The sequence below is a fragment of the Canis lupus genome, chromosome 5, assembly GCF_048164855.1.
Source record: "Canis lupus baileyi chromosome 5, mCanLup2.hap1, whole genome shotgun sequence".
NCBI lineage: Eukaryota > Metazoa > Chordata > Mammalia > Carnivora > Canidae > Canis > Canis lupus.
This window is the reverse complement of record NC_132842.1, coordinates 75,132,170-75,150,866: the sequence shown is the minus strand read 5'-3', so window position 1 is coordinate 75,150,866 and position 18,697 is coordinate 75,132,170. Positions and strand designations below refer to the sequence as shown.

General features: G+C 38.1%; 1 protein-coding gene across 1 annotated transcript in view; it reads left to right on the top strand.

Moving 5' to 3' along the window:
- Window positions 1-18,697, top strand: part of MACO1 (macoilin 1) — a 58,926-nt gene that overhangs the window by 9,947 nt on the left and 30,282 nt on the right. The window contains exons 2-6 of the mRNA XM_072827753.1: window positions 5,810-5,951; window positions 7,349-7,475; window positions 12,032-12,155; window positions 13,511-13,689; window positions 14,905-15,406. Coding sequence (XP_072683854.1) covers window positions 5,810-5,951; window positions 7,349-7,475; window positions 12,032-12,155; window positions 13,511-13,689; window positions 14,905-15,406 — 1,074 coding nt within the window. The remainder of the gene's footprint in view (window positions 1-5,809; window positions 5,952-7,348; window positions 7,476-12,031; window positions 12,156-13,510; window positions 13,690-14,904; window positions 15,407-18,697) is intronic.

The window sequence follows — 18,697 nt, the reverse complement described above, 5'->3', positions numbered from 1 at the left end:
AAGAGTTAGTCGCTTAACTGACTGTGCCACCCAGGCGCCCTACCACAAAATTCTTAAAAGCTCTTTAAAAAGATTTCTATTCTAGGTTTTCTTTATTCTTTCTAAATGGGGCATATTTTGCACTAGATTTGTTATTGCAGTGGCTGTGTGTGTGTGTGCCTGCATATGTGTGTGTATGTAATTGACTCTCAATGGTTCTCTTGGCAGTCTACAGGAAGCCCAGAATAGAAAAGACAAAATAAGGAGTACCTTAGGTCTTCTCAGGAGTCCCTCCTCTCTGGATTGCACACCAGGATGCAGGTGCAGAACATAGCAGTGGGGGCTAGGCCATTTTACCTTGATGCTTGCATACAACTTTCTGTAGTGCACAATTTCTCAATCATTTTTGTCTCAAGACCTCTTTCTGTTCTTGGTTTATATGGGTAATATTTATCAATATTTACTGTATTAGAAATTAAGACACTTTAAATAATTACAAGCTGATATAAAAATAATAATAAATCCAGTAGAAGAGTGGTGTGGTTTTACATTTTTGCAGATTTCTTTCATGTTAGGTTCAATAATAGAAAACTCTTTGAGAACCCCCACTGTAGGCTGAGCCAGTCAGTGGCAGGTAGGCCAAGTGGAGTGATAGTCTGGTACGCAGAGCAAGGCTGATTAAATTCATTTTTTTCCTGTTGGAGACCAGAACAGATGGGGAGCCAGGTGCAATGGTAATCTTCAGAGCAGAAGCTGTATTTGTCCCCTTTGTTGATGTTGCTTTTTCCTGATACCCTTCCTTGTCATCTGTGCATGATCTCTCCGTCTACCTTCACTTTAAGTGTGTACTTCGGTAACAGCTTTACTATAGATCCAAAACACTTGTGTACTGCAGGTCATTCATTCAACAAACGTGTTGAGTTTCTGCAGTGTGCAGGGTACTGAGGATAAAGCAGGCAACAAAATAGGCAGCTCTTTCGTTCTTGTGGACTTTACATTTAAAGAGTTAATTAACTAAAGTACTATTTATTTATAACTGTGATTAAATGTTCCTGTGGTACAGGATGCTGTGTGAGCATGTGCTGGGTAACAGTCTTTACTGTGGGATCAGGGAGGCCTTTTTAAATGAAGTGATGTTTGTGCTGGGTGTTGAAGGCTGAGTAGTAATAGAAGTACTTCATTTGGTTAAATTGTACTTAGGTGGGGATCTGGTGTGTGATCCCCAGAAAGAAAAATAAGAAAATGGAAGAATTAACCCTGAACAGTGTTCCCAGTTGAGGGAAGGAGAGTTGAGGTTTGGAGATAAATACTGATTATCTAAGTAGATGATGTTTTCTGAGATGTGGTAGTGGAAGTTCCATGAGAGTGAGAGATTTATACCACGGGCCAGTACGTCCCAAGTTTTAATGTATGCACAGATGGTCTAGGGATCTGGTGAAAAAGCAGGCTTAGATAAAATAGGTCGGGGTGGGCCCTGAAATACTGCTCTTCTAAAAAGCTGATACGTGATGCTGATGCTGCTGGTCCATGGACCACACCTGAGTAGCAGGACTATAATTACACATAATCAGATTTCAGTAGAAATATCAGCTGGACAAGAGAGGCTGGATGAATATTCTAGAGGTGATGTGGAGTAGGGAGAGGTATTTGATAACACAGAAGATAGCAGTTTCGTGTAAGAAATATCATGCTATATACTGAAAGCTAAAAGCAATTCACAGTTGCTATTACAGAGGTGACAGGAAGGCTAGGGATTGACATAGATGGCCACTAGCACAGCCAGTAAAATATTCTACAGAGTCATTTCTGTGGTGAGGACCAAGTGAACTAAATGGCCATTAGTCTGCCTAGGAAAAAGGTCAGGTACTGAGGATTGATGGCCACACCATGATAATTACATGGGCTCCAGAAAATGATCTAAATGACAGCAGCTAGTGGTACTGGAGAGAAGGTGCACTTTAAAAAAGAAAAATGTTCGGTACCACTTCTCATTAATCATAGACGATTAATCCATAGGTGAAGAGTATTGCCAAATAGATTTAGGTTAAAAATGGTTGTAAATGGCAAGGGTAGGAATAGAATGGGGGAGGGGAAAGAAACTTATAGTTAATAAGCACTTTGAAAGAATCATCACCATTAAGCTTAATAATTGCACATGTCTCTTCTTAGTTTCACTGGCATCCGAAACAGAAGCTTATAAGACCATCAAAATTCACTATGTAATTGTGGAAACTATCTTTTCATTGTAGTTATGCTTAAATTTTTTTTCCTGTTCTATAATAGAAGTTTTATTTATGGGATCCCTGGGTGGCGCAGCGGTTTAGCACCTGTCTTTGGCCCAGGGCGCGAACCTGGAGACCCAGGATCGAATCCCACGTCGGGCTCCTGGTGCATGGAGCCTGCTTCTCCCTCTGCCTGTGTCTCTGCCTCTCTCTCTCTCTCTCTGTGTGTGTGACTATCATAAATAAATAAAAAAAAATTTTTAATTAAAAAAAGAAGTTTTATTTATTTTTATTTTGTATTGATACTTTTATTATTTAAATTCAGTAAGCCAACATATAGCAATCTTTGAATATTTGTTCAAGATATTTTATAGTTATTCAAAATGTGTTTGGATCAGAGAAATAACATCAAGTTATGAGCCATGTTGTGAACTGCATCTGTAAATGTGTTTTATATTTAATCACATTCTCTTCATGGTTTAAAAGAAATATTATAGAATGCCATAATAGCTTAAAACCTAACTTTCCCCCATTAGAATGTCATCTCTTTGGATTTGGCAAAATCTTGTGACCTTCAGAACATGGACGGAAAGGAATTAGGATTTCTACACTGATAAGCACTCACTTTTAGATTACTTTAAAATTTTTTACAGAAAAAAAAATTTTTTTTACAGGTACCTATAGAAGGATAATAAGAATTTGCTGATACAGAGGCCTAAGTGAATACTAAATCAGGCAACTGTTTTAAACTTTCTAGAACCCTGACGGCAGAAATGAATCAATAGAATTCAGCACTAATTCTAAAATAAAATCAAATTTTTTTAGGAGTTGAGTAAAAATTATTTATATATACTTAAAAGTGTGGTCAAACACATAATGTAAAATTCAGCATCTTAACCATTTTCAAGCACATGATTGTGCAACTAAGCTCTAGAACTCTTCATATAAAATTTGTAAAATCTGCTTTGTTAATTAGATCACCTCTTGATTTTTAGAGGCAGGCCCACCTAAAAAGAGAGCCTGAGGAAAGTTGAGTGGCATATATTTGTGAGAGGTCAAGTTTCCTCAGATATCTGCACTTCTAAACTGTGACTTAGTAAAGCTGGGTGTCAAGGAACATAAAATGTACGAAAGCATTCTTTTTTGCAAAAGAAATCTATAAAGAGCTCTCTCTCTTTTTTTATTTTTTAAGATTTTATTTATTTACTCATGAGAGACACAGAGAGAGAGAAGCAGAGACACAGGCAGAGGGAGAAGCAGGCTCCATGCAGGGAGCCTGATGTGGAACTTGATCCTGGGATCACGCCCTGACCCAAAGGCAGAAGCTCAACCGCTGAGCCACCCAGGCATCCCAAGAGGAACTCTCTTAAAGTCACCAACTTGGGCAGCCCGGGTGGCTCAGCAGTTTAGCACTGCCTTTGGCCCAGAGCCTATTCCTGGAGACTTGGGATCGGACCCGGGATCCAGCCCCACATTGGGCTCCCTGCATGGAGCCTGCTTCTCCCTCTGCCTGTGTCTCTGCCTCTCTCTCTCTCTCTCTGTCTCTCATGAATAAATAAATAAAATCTTAAATAAAATAAAATAAAGTCATCAACTTGAAAATGAGTAGTTCACTGTTACAAAGATGATCATTTATGTATTGCCTTCGGTTTCAATGATTGGGTTAGTACAAAGTATTCAACAGGCTGTCATTCTTTGGATCATCCTATCTAAATACTGCATAGTGCAACAGAAGGTTGCCTCCCAGACTGGGATCCTGCTGTGCCTTGGGAGCATTTGGGGCAGAAACAGTTGATTGTAGTCTACCTTGTCCACCTGGGGAGTGGTGACGTCTACACACAATGATGTACTTGCCACAACTCATTCACCTCACCCAGGCACAGCCCCTTGGGAAAAAGTATTCATCCGAGAAGTAAAAACATTTCCAGGCATGCCATTTCTTAAATGCCTTAGAAACAGGGATGAGAGGCTGTTATCACTTCTTTAAAACCTAGAAACTGTTCTAGAGACAGGGGGAAAAAACCTTTCAGTTTTAAAGCCAAGCAGCTTGGAAATCTAGTTTGAAATTAGATTTGTGTTCCTGAGTGCCTATGTGATTCAGCTGTTCCTTTTAGTAAAATATGCCTTGCTCTCCACTGGATCAGGGACAGATTTAATGGGTGAGAATGAGGGCCTCAGCCTCATCTTCATCTGGCTAATATGATTCTGGTGAAATGGAACTAAAATGTGAGACATAGAATGCAAGCCTGTTTTCCTCTGGTTTGCCTTGGGTTCTTTGTATAGCAAACCTCTTAATCAAAAATTATTATCAAGCCCTAAGACCATCTACTAAGAGGATTAGAAATTGCCCCTAGTTGCAAATTATGTGTCATTATGCTTCTGTATCATTGAGGGTCAGACCTATCTGTTTTTTTCATCTTAAACCTTGTGGCTTTAGAGGACTCAGAATCATCCCCAGTGCTAGATCTTGGTTTTGTTGTCTACCGCTACCACCCCCCCCAAGTTTATGGGTTTTTTTGTAACTTATTTTAATATACTTAAAATGGTTTATGAAAGTCTTTATTTTGTTGGTGGTGTGTATTCAAACAGCTAATGTAATCACATCAATTTTGAAATGTCTGTGTTATACAAGGCTCTAGCCCAAATCAAAGTGAATTTTAGGTATTTCCAATCTATATCTAAGAAAACCTTTTTTTTTTTTTAATTAAATGCCTAAACTTAACCTGCTCCAGAATTGACTGAGTTAAGGACATAGAATTAGGGGCTTATTAGTAAGGGTTTTATTAATCTGAAGGCTTCTATTATGTATTGTACAACTCATGAACTAGAAGAATGGACTTTGAGATTTTAATCTATGTCCTTACTTTGTTTGAGCTACTGCAGTGGTTAAGTATGTGTCCTGCCTGGCTTATCAAAGTCTGCTTCTACTTAACATAAATCCAGAGGGAACTGGAAGTACACATTTACATCTTAGCTAGAGCAAGGTTGAGGTGCTTTAGGATTTTTTTCTTGAATGTACATTTTGTGCTCTCACAATGCATAGTAGTAATTGGCAACTCCTCCCTAAGTTAATTTCTGTTTGGGGAAGTCATTTGGTTTTTGTTTGGCTAATGCAGGTGTATGCTACATAGAAAGGGAAGAAGAGAAAAGAGGGAAAAAGAACGCGTCAAGCATATAAGGATGTGCATCAAGAATTTCAAAGACTCTTCAAACAGATGTAGAGGGTTAGGGAAACAGCACATTTGAAGCCTTTCAATCGTGACATTTTCTTCTAATGAAGAATAGCTGGAAAGCTGTAATTTTTGAGAGTATTGCAGTATTTTAAAGTCAGACAGCACATTTTAAAATAGTGGTGAAACAGATTTTTTTTCCATCTTAAGTGGAAATAAGGATTTTTGGTCATCATCTTACATCAATAGTTGTGGGTCTCAGAGCAAATGCCAGAGCTTTTAAAATTTAGGTGGGTTATAGCAACATCTCTCTATCCTTTATCACCATTGTTTTCATGGTATATGAAGACATTTTTTTGTCTCTCAAAACAGTGCAGTTTCTTTTTCCAGTGTTTCACAAATGACCTTGAATTAATTCTTTATTTTTATACTTTGCAGTACATTTTTATACCTGAAATTTCTGGTAGTGTGGGCACTCGTCCTCCTGGCAGATTTTGTCCTGGAGTTCAGATTTGAATACCTGTGGCCATTTTGGCTTTTCATCAGGAGCGTCTATGATTCCTTCAGATACCAGGGACTGGTATGTTTATTAATATATGTTTTTCAAGTCTAAGGGATTTAATTTTCTCAGAAAATCTTCAGTAACTGATGATTTAAAAAGCCCACTGATCAAATCATTATACTCCGCCCCCCCCTTCTACCATTGCAGGGGGAAAAGAAGGGAAAGACCTGGGGAGGGAAGCAGGGTAGTGAAGGAAGCAATAGTTACCCAGTCCTACTTTGAAATATTTCTGGAGCCCTGTTACCATGTTAGTGATTGGGTTAGAGATAGAGTGAGTGGTGGTTCTCAAACTTCGTGGTCTCGGGGCCCCGTTAAACTCTTCAAAACTACGGAGGGTTCCAAAGAGCTTTTATTTATATGGGTTAGATCCATATTTACTACATTAGAAATTAAAATGGAAAACAAATTTGAATGTTTATTAATTCACTTAAAAATAACAAGCCCATTACATGTTAATGTAAATTACATTTTTTAAGTGGAAAATAACTATATTTTCCAAAACAAAAAAATTAGAAGATTGACTACATTTTTGCAAATCTCTTTAACATCTGGCTCAATGGAAGACAGCTGCATTTTCATATCTGCTTCTGAACTCCGTCGATTGCAATATTACATATCATGTAGCTTCTAGAAAAAGCCATCTTAGTCCTGAGTGAATGAGCATGAAAAAGGCAGATTACATCTTACTATCGTTATTAAAATGGTATTGACCTGGAAGACCCCCTGAAAGGATCTCAGAGACACCTGCACCCTTCCCCACACCGGGAATCCCCAGACCATGTTTTGAAAACTACTGAATTAGAGCAAGGGCACAGGCCCAGGCTTGTTCCCTTGGTTGACCTGCAGATTTCTTGTGTTCCATGGCCATACCATAAGCCTGGAACTCTTGTCCTCAGAAATCCAGAGCCTTGAAAAGCTGGCTTCAGGTTCATGTCCTCTTGGGAATTCCTAGTGGTAGGTATGTCCTGAGAAGGGCTGCATTATTAAAATCTTCAACATCAACATAATTCTTACTATCATGGTTCATTTGTGCTCCAACAGCCTGTTCTTTAAGAATGAGGCTCTTTAGGAATATTTTAGAAGGAGAGAGGAGCCTTTTCTGTGTTAAAATTCTAGTTGTTTTAGGTCACCCACCTATGGAGTTCAAATGAACTTACTGTGATCCAGCCTCAGTTTGTTCTGGTCCAGTTCTTCTTCATGATTTGAGGACATAAATAGGATTACTTTTTAATGTTGGGTTAACCTCTACTTTTTATATGGTGGGTTTTAAATGTTTAAAATTTCCTGTTGTCACTGGCTCTACAGTTCTTGCATGACAGCTTCAGAGATTTTGTCCAACATGCTTTTGATAATCTGTGTTTGAAAATAACAAGTTCTAAGATATGTTTTTAATTTTGTTTTGTTTTTTCCTTTAGGCCTTCTCAGTATTTTTTGTTTGTGTAGCGTTTACGTCAAATATAATTTGTCTGCTGTTCATCCCCATACAATGGCTTTTTTTTGCTGCTAGCACATATGTATGGGTTCAGTATGTGTGGCACACAGGTAAGTCTTAATGGCTTCTTAGATAGAAATCTTAGATTCAAACTCTTAATGTAATGATTTCTTTGAATGCATTATTTGGAGTTGAGTTTAATATGGACATTTTTAAGTGGCCTTTTCCTAATAGATTATAGCTTTAAAATACATTTTATATTTTTTTCATGATTGAATGAAAAGTGTAAACCTTTATGATTTGACATCTCAAGTGTAGGCATTTTAATGATCAATTCTCATGATGAAGATTTTCTTTTTTCTTTTCTTTTCTTTTTTTCTTTTCTTTTCTTTTTTTTTTTTTTCTTTTCTTTTTTTTTAAGTTGAAGTGTTTTCTATTTAGGTAGACTCTAAGATAGCCATGTTCCACATAGGAAAGCTGTTCCTGGAGTTTCAGCTTTGCAAGGAATGTCTGAGGTCATTTAGTTGAACCCTTATTTGGCATAAGAATCCCCACAGCATCCCTGACACATAGTGGTTTAGTCTCTAATTGAAAGGCTACAGTGACAAGGAACTCAGCTTTTGGGGCAGCTGTAATAGAAAGTTCTTCCTGATACTAAGCCAGAATTCTCCTCCTTACACTTTTGACCTAGCACATCTTGACTGTTTGGGGGCTCATTTATCTCTTAGAGGATATAAGGAGGTTTCCCCCCACAAATATAGAGAAGTATACAAAACTTTTCCTTCAGATTCAAGGGGTCTGCAGACCATCCCCTCATGCCCCAACACTGCATCCCTGCGTTAGAGCCACACCAAAGGAATGTGGTCTCCCACCCACGGTTAACATTTCTTTAGAGATTTAAAGACACTGTTGTATCCTCTCAAGCCTTCTTGTCTGTAGGCACAACATCTCTGATTTCCTTAGCTTTTCCTTGTATGGTATTTGAAGCACTTTTGCCATCCTCATCTCCCTGATTCTTAGTGGTTCTCTTCATCAAAATGTGCTGTTTCTGGTATGTCCTGACTGGCAGGGAGCCACGCAGTCCCCTCCTTTCTTCCTAGAGCTGTACTTCTGCTGTCTCAAACTAAGATGAGATGAGATGTTTCCATAGCTCCAGTCCTGGAGTGGAATGTGAAAGCCTGAGTGGGATGCATGGGGATGTGAGGATTAGCTCTCAGTGTTAAACTTGTCTACCAAGCTACATGAAACCTGATTCTTAGACCCTCCCACAAACTGTAGGTTTTTGACCACCTAGGGAGTGCCAGCTCCTAAAAGCTCTCTGGAGCAGCATTCATCCTCTTCTCAGAGGTGCTAAGAGGATAATGTTGGCCCATGTAGAACATACAGGTCAGCTCTGTTATTTGAAGTATCTACCGTGAGCATAGTTTTCTCCATCTTTAGCACTCTCTCATATCTGACTTGATTTATAAGCTAACAGGACAGTTCCTTAGTCTGCTTTCCTCTAAATAAACTGATTTTTTTCAAACTTTAGTTTTTCTTATATTTTCTTGTTCTGGGTCTTAGTTTCAAGTGAGTTGTCATTTACACTTGTCATTTTGTCTAGGTCTCAGTTTCTTCTTCTTCTTCTTCTTCTTCTTCTTGTTCTTCTCTTCTTTCTTCTTCTTCTTCTTCTTCTTCTTCTTCTTCTTCTTCTTCTTCTTCTTCTTCTTCTCCTCCTCCTCCTCCTCCTCCTCCTCCTCCTCCTCCTTTCTTCTTTCTTTCTTCTTTCTTTCTTTCTTTCTTTCTTTCTTTCTTTCTTTCTTTCTTTCTTTCTTTCTTTCTTTCTTTCTTTCTTTCTCTTCTTCTTCTTCTCCCTTTTTTTTTTTTTCAAAGATTTATTTATCCCAGAGGTTGGGAGAGGCGGGTGATAGGGGCAGAGAGAGAATCTCTAGCACACTCCCCGTTGAGTGAAAAGCCCGGTGTGGGGATCCCATGACCCTGAGATTGTGACCTGAGCCCAAATCAAGAGTCAGCCACCTAACCCACTGAGCCAGCCAGGCTCCCCCATCAGTTTCTTCTTTGTCATGGGAAAGTGGAATAGTCAAGATAATGTCTGAGGAAGCCTTCTAGCTCAACAATCCATGACTCTCATGAACTATAATGATTTCCTAAATTACTTTAATATTGTCTTAGTAGTTTGGAAAAACTACTCCTGTAACTATTAAGAGAACCTATTGGGAATGAGTTCAGTGGGTGACCTACAGAGCAGCAGTGAAGCTAATATCCTAAGTGATACTGGCCTCGCTTTAGCCCAAGGCTCATAAATGTATGCTGGAGTAGTTAAGTTGTGAAGTATGTTTTAATTTGGGTTGATTAATGCTCAAATAAACAAAACAAAACAAACTTCGTGTTCTTATTGGGCCGGACAAATATGAGTACAATTTATATGACTTGGGATTAATTTCTCTTAGGACTTGTTAAAATTTAAAATTCTTAAGTTTATTAGGAAGGATTGGCAAAATTATATATTGCCATAAAATAATGATAATATTACATCGTAAATTTCTTTGCTGTTAAGAGGGGGGAAAAAACAGGATACAAAACTCTGTGTACAACATGAATCTTTCACTTGCTCAAAAATATTTTCAACATGATTTTATTTTATTATTTGATAAGTGTAGAAATATAGATATTTTGTCCAAAAATTTCTGGGTTTTTTAGCTGTAATGTGTTTATTATGTATATGATAATTTTAGAAATTAATAGTATAGGGAGTTAGAGAATATAAATTTTTGAAATGAATTTGAAAATGCATTATCCTATGGGTTGCTGTCTTTGTACATTGTGAAAATGCCCCTTATTTTGTAAAGTTAAATCTGTAAGAGTGGTTGAGGCCATTCACTGCCTTCACAAAGCTTCCAGCATTTTCTTACTGCATGGACTAGGTCTCAGGGGATTTAGGTTCTTCTTGGGAGCAGACCCAGTATTATCTCTGTGAACTTGGACCCAATTTGTATAAACTCTGGGCCTTCCTTTACTCTTTAGTATAATAAGGAGGTTGGACTAAATGATCTTTGTAGTTCCAAGGTGCTATGATTTTTCTTTTGTTTCATCCCAGAGGTCCTTAGTAAAAAGCCATTTAGTCCTGATATCCCGCCCCTGACTTGCTGTTCTTTCTTCTGTAACTCACTTGCCTTACACAGTCTCAAATGAGTTCTTTCCAGAGTTATTGGGCCTCATGTCTATGAGTCCATCTCCGTTTAAAAAAAAAAAAAAAAATTAAACATGTCCTGACATAGACCTAGCTTGCAGATTTTGATTCTAAAAATCAGTGAAAATTGCCTCATTGTTTGTATTTTATTTACTGTATTGCAAGATATTTCTATAGGGTAGATTCTTGGAAATGGAATTTCTGGGTCAGAAGTATATCTTAAATTTAATTATACTGAGAAACTTCCTTCTAAAAATGTTGCTCCAATTTATATTTTTGCCAAGTATGAGAATGAACCCTTTGCCTTACCCACCCTCTATTGACTTTTAAATTTTTGCTTATCTGATAGGTTAAAAAAATGGAATCTCCTTTTTAAAACATTTGTATCTCCCTAATCAGTAGTGAAGGTGAACATCTTTTCATGTTTTTTAGCCATCTATATTTTTCTTTTATAACTTGCAAATTCTTTTTTTCAGTTGCCTTTTTATTAATTTGTAGGAGCTCTTTGAATGGTAGGGCTGTGACTCCTTTCTTTCACATATTGTAAATAGAATGTTTGTCTTTTGTCTATGATTCCATCATATCTCTTGTCATAGAAAAGACTTCAGTTTGGATCATATTCTTTTTTTTTTTAGATATATTAATTTACTTTTAAAGAGAGAACATGCAAGAGTGCGGGGGAAGGGGCAGAGGGAGAGAGAGAATCTCAGTCAGACTCCCTGCTGAGCATAGAACCTGATGTAGGATTCAATCCCATGACCCTGACCCTGAGATCATGACCTGAGCCAAAACCAAGAGTTGGACACACATCACCCACTGAGCCACCTGGGTGCCCCTGGATCATATTGCTTTTTAATTAGTTTGAAAGTTATTGTAGGGGCACCTGAGTGGCTCAGTTGGTTGAGCGTCTGCCTTTGGCTCAGGTCGTGATCATGGGGTCCTGGAATCGGGACCCCGCATTGGGTTCCCTGCTCAGTGAGAAGCCTGCTTCTCCCTCTCCCTTTGCCCCTTCCCATACTCATGCACTCTCACTCTACCTCTTTTCCTGTAACAAATTTAAAAAAAAAATTTTTTTAAGTTACTGTAGTTGAGAGAAAAGTGACAGTTCCCAGAGGGAAGGAGCGTAGGGGAGGGGCAAAATGGGTGAAGAGGAGCCAGAGGTCCAGGCTTCTAGTTACGGAATGAATGTCACATTAGTAAAAGGCACAGCATAGGGAGGAGTATAGCCAATGATACTGTACTAACCTAGTGTGGTGACTACACTCGTGGTGAGCACAACATAACCTATAGGGAAGTTGAAGGTGTTGAATCACTATGTTGTACCCATGAAACTAATGTAACATTGTGTGTCAACTATACTCAAAAAATAAAAAATAAAAGGAAAGTTACTGTGGTCAAACTAGTTTCCCAAACAACCCATCTGTTCTGTTAGTTTAATTTATCACTGATGCTTGTCTTTCTGCTGCTTTCCCACAGAAAGGGGAGTGTGTTTGCCCACAGTGTCCCTCTGGATACTCTTTGTTTATATTGAAGCAGCAATTAGATTTAAAGATCTCAAAAATTTTCATGTAGACCTTTGTCGTCCATTTGCTGCTCACTGGTGAGTATTATGCATATTCTTAATCTATAATTCTGTTCAGTGTGTTCAATGTAAAAGGGTAAGTTCAATTCTAAATTTTTCCTTAGAGATTTTACGCGAACCCAGAAGACAACATAGCATAGTGGTAAAGGGCATGAGGCCTCTATTCAGGCAGACAAGTGTCTGAACCCCAGCTCTTTTCCTGAACAGCATTGTTGCCTTGGACATGTCACCTCTGTAAGCCTTAGAGCTCTCACCTGTTATTGGGGACCTGTCTTGCAGAGTCATGAGAAAGATGAAATGAGGGGATATATGTTAAGTATTTAACTTAATTTCAAGCACAAAGGTGTCTGATAAATGTTATCTATTTTTATTATAATCAAATAATTTCTAAAATGTCCTGATGAAATATGTGGCTGTTTCATGAAGCTTAAATGAACTGACTTAATTTTTGCTAATATGGCAGAAACCAAAATAAACAGGAATCAACTAAAAAGGTATAGTTTCCAGTATTTGAAAGTCTTTTCACATGCAAGTGAATTAAATGAACTCGGTCAATAAAACTTGTCACTCTGAATTTGCAGTGAGATCACATTTAGACTAATTATAATTTATAAGTTTGAATGTTAATGAAGCTTAATAATGAGTTTTGACAGTGTTTGTAGAGGCTTTGAAATGATACTAGACTGATGAGTTGGATGAAAATATTTCAACTTTTTATCCCAGGGGTTAGAGTTATAAGTACAGCTGGTTTAATTTGGTGGGACAAAACAAATGTTGGCACTGATATTAATACTTATTTAAACGATTCTTGAAATTATTTATGACAGAGTATTTTTGAACTGACTTTTCAAGAATAGCTGGTTGACAATACCCCTCAAGTGGCAAGAATAAAGTAGTCACCTGAATTGACACTGGCTGTGATATTAAAAATGAATTTGTGTGCCTTTTGGTTTTTTAACACAGTGTTTACTTATGCCCACTCATAAAATCTCTACCCTATTAGTTCTTAAAAGCATACTGATGCCCAAGTTCTAATAGTGCACAGAGTTGTTCAATGTTAATCAGAGACATTAGCCACTATACCCAACAGTCACTGGGTTAAGTTCTTGAGTTGGCTTGAAGATTGCCAGAGTCTAGTGGGCAACCTCTTATGGTCTAGTAGTCATGCTATTCCCTGGGGGTTTGTTCTGTGTGCCAGCTGCCTCTCATTTCCATAGCAGACGTTACATATATTTATGTGTGTACTAAATGCTCTACTACTGATCATCAGCTAGAATTTATTTCTTAATTTCCATCATAGGTGCCTTAATGTGCTTTATGCATGTGTTGTTTGTGTTTAACTGGCAATTACTGCTAGATTTTCTTCTTTCCAGCATTGGGTACCCTGTGGTGACTTTGGGCTTTGGCTTCAAAAGTTACGTAAGCTACAAAATGCGGTTGAGGAAGCAAAAGGAAGTGCAAAAAGAGAACGAATTTTACATGCAGCTTCTTCAACAAGCTCTCCCCCCAGAGCAGCAGATGCTACAGAAGCAAGAAAAAGAGGCCGAGGAAGGTAGGTCTTTACCCTAAAGCTGTGTTGGCTCAGAGATTAGTCATTATTTTGTCTATCAATAGAATCCCCCCTGCCACCACCCTCCCCCCGGAAAAGTTGGTAGGACTTTGGAAGATTCCCAAGGATTTTCCTGTTTTCTGGTGTTCCCCTTCAGGGCTGTTGCTTTGTTTGGTCATGAAATACAGGGTGTGGGTTTTTTGCTACCTAGTGTCTAAAGATCATGTGCTTTTAGAATGTTTATTTTATTTTATTATTTTTATATATTTTATTTTTATAGCTTATTTTGTATTTCAATATTTTATTAAAAATATTAAAACTATTTATTCTCAGTAGCAATGTATATATAACTATGTGAGTTTGTAATTGAGGTAAACTAAGAACCAAAGTATAAGCAAGATCGAGAGAAACAACTGTTTTATAAGTTAAAATTATTCTGAAGAGAGCAAAGGTCCCATTCTAAATGATTCATACAATGAATGCAATGTGGATCTTAAGGTGAACTTTTCCTAATAGGACCTCTCTAATGAGCATATATCCAATACAATAGATGAATTGACAGTTCGCTTTGGTTTGGAGTCCTGTTTTTAGTTGGTATATACCAAAATCTTATTCTCTAGTATGGTGCAAAAATATTTCTTCAAGTAGACCTGGATAAACTGGAATGTGTAGACCTCACATAGAAAATTCTTTTTGAGTGGTCTAGTAAATGACATAACTTCTTATCTCAGTGCTAGAGTCAAGGAAAGGATAGATGCCCTGTATCCTAACATCACGCTTCTCCTCTTGTTTCATTTCATTGCTCTCTTTTCAGTAAAGCTATTAACAGTCTGGTTAGCATTTTTTAAAATATGGCCTCTTAAGTGTCTGACCTACCTGGGTCCTCTCATCCCAGTGATAGATAAGTTTGATTTGACTGATATGTATGATTTAATTATAAAATCCTCATCTTATTTTCAAAGCCAAACGTATAATGGTTTGGTGTTTATAAATGATGGTTATTTTCTAACCGTACAGCTTCTCAAATTTGTCTGGATTTGCTTCCCAAAGTTAGCATGATCTGGTGTAGTTATTGCTTCTAAATGAGTTTGCAAATTGATATAGTGAGTCTCTAAGTGTAGACAATGCAGTTTGTTGAATCAATCTGTGCTGTGTTTTTATACAACTAAATATTCCGGTATGGGTTTTTTGTTTGTTGGTTTGTTTTTGGTATTGTAGCAGCCAAAGGATTGCCTGATATGGATTCCTCGATCCTTATACACCACAACGGAGGTATCCCAGCCAACAAAAAACTCTCTACAACTTTGCCAGAGATAGAATACCGAGAAAAAGGAAAAGAAAAGGACAAGGATGCCAAAAAACATAATCTTGGAATTAATAACAACAATATTCTACAACCTGTAGACTCAAAAATACAAGAAATTGAGTATATGGAAAACCATATCAATAGTAAAAGATTAAATAATGATCTTGTGGGAAGTACAGAAAATCTTTTGAAAGAGGACTCATGCACTGCTTCCTCAAAAAATTACAAAAATGCCAGTGGAGTTGTGAACTCCTCACCTCGCAGTCATAGCGCCACAAATGGGAGCATTCCTTCCTCATCTAGTAAAAATGAGAAGAAGCAAAAATGCACAAGCAAGAGCCCAAGTACACACAAGGACTTAATGGAAAACTGTATTCCGAATAACCAGCTAAGCAAACCAGATGCACTGGTAAGGTAAGTGCGTGCTGTGTCCTTACTACCACTTTCCAGTAAACCTGACTTAGGTCTTGAAAACCATACATTTCCATATGGGCCTGTAGGAATTGTTTGTAATAAGTCAACTGCGACTGTTGACTTTGTGGGATTTGACATTTTCGTGTTTATTTCACATGGCTTTGTGGGACACCTAGTGCCATTGTCCTGAAGCATTGACTCCAGCTCTTTCCAGTGTTCTGAGTAAGAGGTGACAATGATTTCTTTGCACATTTGACCAATTTACATGTAACTTGATGCTTCCTGTGGTATTGAGAGACATATCTGTAGTCCTGGTCCTTTTCTGTTTGCATAAGCAAAGTTCCTATGGCATAGACCCCAAACAAAGAGTTTATGTCCTGTTCATGCACATCTCTTTGTCAGACAGGTACAGAAGTTGGGGTGTGGTTGATGGGAGAAAGTTGTCCTTACCACCTTGTGCTTGTTTTTTTATTCCACCTAGGTAAATACAATGTTAGACTTAAATTTTAATCAGAAATGTTCCTTTTCCCATCTTTAAGTAAAAGAATAACATTTTTGTATTACCTTGAGTGGCTCAGCCTTAATTTTGCTGTGTTTTTTATATTTTCTAAAATACACATATGTTGGGGTGCCTGGGTGGCTCAGTTGGTTAAGTGTCTGCCTTTGGCTCAGGTCATGAGGTCCTGGAATCGAGCCCCACATTGGACTCTCTGCTCAGCGGGGAGCCTCCTTCTCCTTCTGCTGCCCAGCTTGTGCTCCCTCTCTCTCATTCTCTGTCAAATCAAGAAAATCTTAAAAAATAATAAAATACACATATGTTCCTTTTACCTTATATCTTTCAATTTGGAAACTGGGATCTGAACTAGACCTTTTTTTATGTGTAATTCAAGAGGATAATTATAATTCCCTCCCTCCACTAAGTTATCTTATATCTCTCTTCCTTTGGCTTAATTAAGAGCAGACAATTTATTCTAGGAGGGAAGGTTTCCAGTGTTATAAATTATATGAACTAGATTATTAATTTGTCTTAATTTTCTCGCTGGCAGTTAGATTAAGGGAAATATATTTGGGTTCTATTGCTAAAGGCTCTAGAGATTTCAGAGCCCATGGCCACTTTTAGAAGCGTACCATGCTGTTGATGGTGCCAGGCTGGCATCCACATCTGTTCATTATGACATTCTGCCCATGATGCCCTGCAGAGAAAACACTCAGCAGAGAACCCTCCTCCAGGCACCCATGGGAGAAAGGCCAATTAGTTGACCTATTTCAATGGAAATGTCCCACAAATTTACTTTATGCTATAAACAAAACGTGTGCCACAGGCTTTTTAACATCCTTTCTCCTACACAATTTTAATAATAGCAGTCAAGGCAAAACAGTGTTCCTCTGTTGGGTATTGCAGAGAGAGCAGACAAGGCTCAGTCTTGTGACAGCATCTCACCTGGGCCACAGTTGCAACGTTGATCGACTGTACCACCTAATCTGCCTTTAGTAAAGAAGTTCAAGGACTCAGATGGCCAATTTTCCTGCACGTGGGTCCAGTGGCCCTATGTCTCATCCTGGGTTGTATGCTCTTCCTGTGGACACTAACGTGTGCTCTGATGTGCCTTGATCTGGAGGGCCCCAGATATTACTCTGTTTTAGGAGACACCTGGTGTCAAAAACATAAATAGAAAATATTATATGTAAATAGTTTTATAAGCTTCTAGAGGATTATTTTCAATTTCTAATATATTCTAAAAAAATAAGGAGATATAAATATCTGACAACAGTGGAGAAATTTAAATAAAATATGATCCATCCATTTGATGGGCTTTTAATATAGACATTACCAAATCATATTTTTGAGCCATATTAAACAATATAGAGAAGGGCTTATGACATAATAATGAAGAAAGAAAAGCAATTTTATCAAAAACATCTTTTGTTCCTAATTGATACAGTAATATAATTTGAAGGGAAAGGAACTAAAATGATCACAATAGTTACTGCCCCATGATATTGTGGCTTTAATTTTCTTTATACTTTCATGCATTTTCCAATTTTTCTAAGATGAACGACAATGGAAGTTTATAAAAAGAAGAGTATGTGAGCAAATTATTCAGCTTGGTTGTAGGAGGCCTTATCACATTTCCCTCTCTCCCTTCTTGCCTATCTCTTATTTCCTCTTGTTTGACTTCATGTATGCTTTGATGGATATTAGTAAGACTGTAACTGATCCAAACCTGACATGTTTGAGTTGTTAGCTAGAGAGTGGGGTTGTTATCTTAAGATGGAGAGGGGCTGGATTCAGTGGCCCATAAGGCTCCTTCAGGTGAAACGTACATGGACTGACCATGTGTAAGCAAGCCCTTTGCTGCTGCAGACATACCCAGGATTGTGTACGGACCAGGCTGGCTGTGGGAAGAAGATTGATCTCCCACTTCCTGTTTTACAAATTTTTTTTAAAAAATCATTTGAAAAACCAGTACTGTATTATTAATAGTACATTAATTGCAAAACATTCTATAGTATGTGTATATCTCAATATCATGGTTGAGAACCGCTACATGTGAGGAACCAATTCTGTGACTTTGGGGGGAAAATTCATTAGTACACTACTTTCAGAAAGAATTCTTGTAAATCAGTGTGGCTGTGAAAAGGTTTGATAGCTATTCCTTAGAAGGAGAAAGCAGTCTTTCAGGTCTTTTCTCGACCCTTCCGAGCTCCATGGATCCTCTTCAGTGTGCTATAGACCACAGGTTGGCAAATGACTACACACAGGCCAAAGCTGGCCCATTGCCTGTTTTTGTAAAAAAATAATTTTATTGGAATACAGCCACGCTCATTCATTTATGTAGCATCTGTGGCTGCTTTTTTCTTTTTAAAAATTTATTTACTTACTTGAGAGATAGAGTATGCAGGGGTGCAGGGGAAGGCAGAGGGGGAGAGAGAGAGAGAGAGAATCTCAAGCGGATTCTTTGCTGAGCTTGGAGCCTAAAGTGGGGCTGGATCTTATGACCCTGAGATCATGACCTGAGCCAAGACCAGTAGACGGAGGTTTAACCAACTGAGCCACCCAGGTGCCCCGCATCTGTGGCTGCTTTTGCTTTTGTGTTACTACAATGGCAGTTGACAGAGACCATATGGCCGATAAAGACGAAGATATTAACTGTTTAGCCCTGTATAGAAAAAGTATGCTGGGGAATCCCTGGGTGGCTCAGTAGTTTAGCACCTGTCTTTGGCCCAGGGCGTGATCCTGGAGGCCCAGGATTGAGTCCCATGTTGGGCTCCCTGCATGGAGCCTGTGTC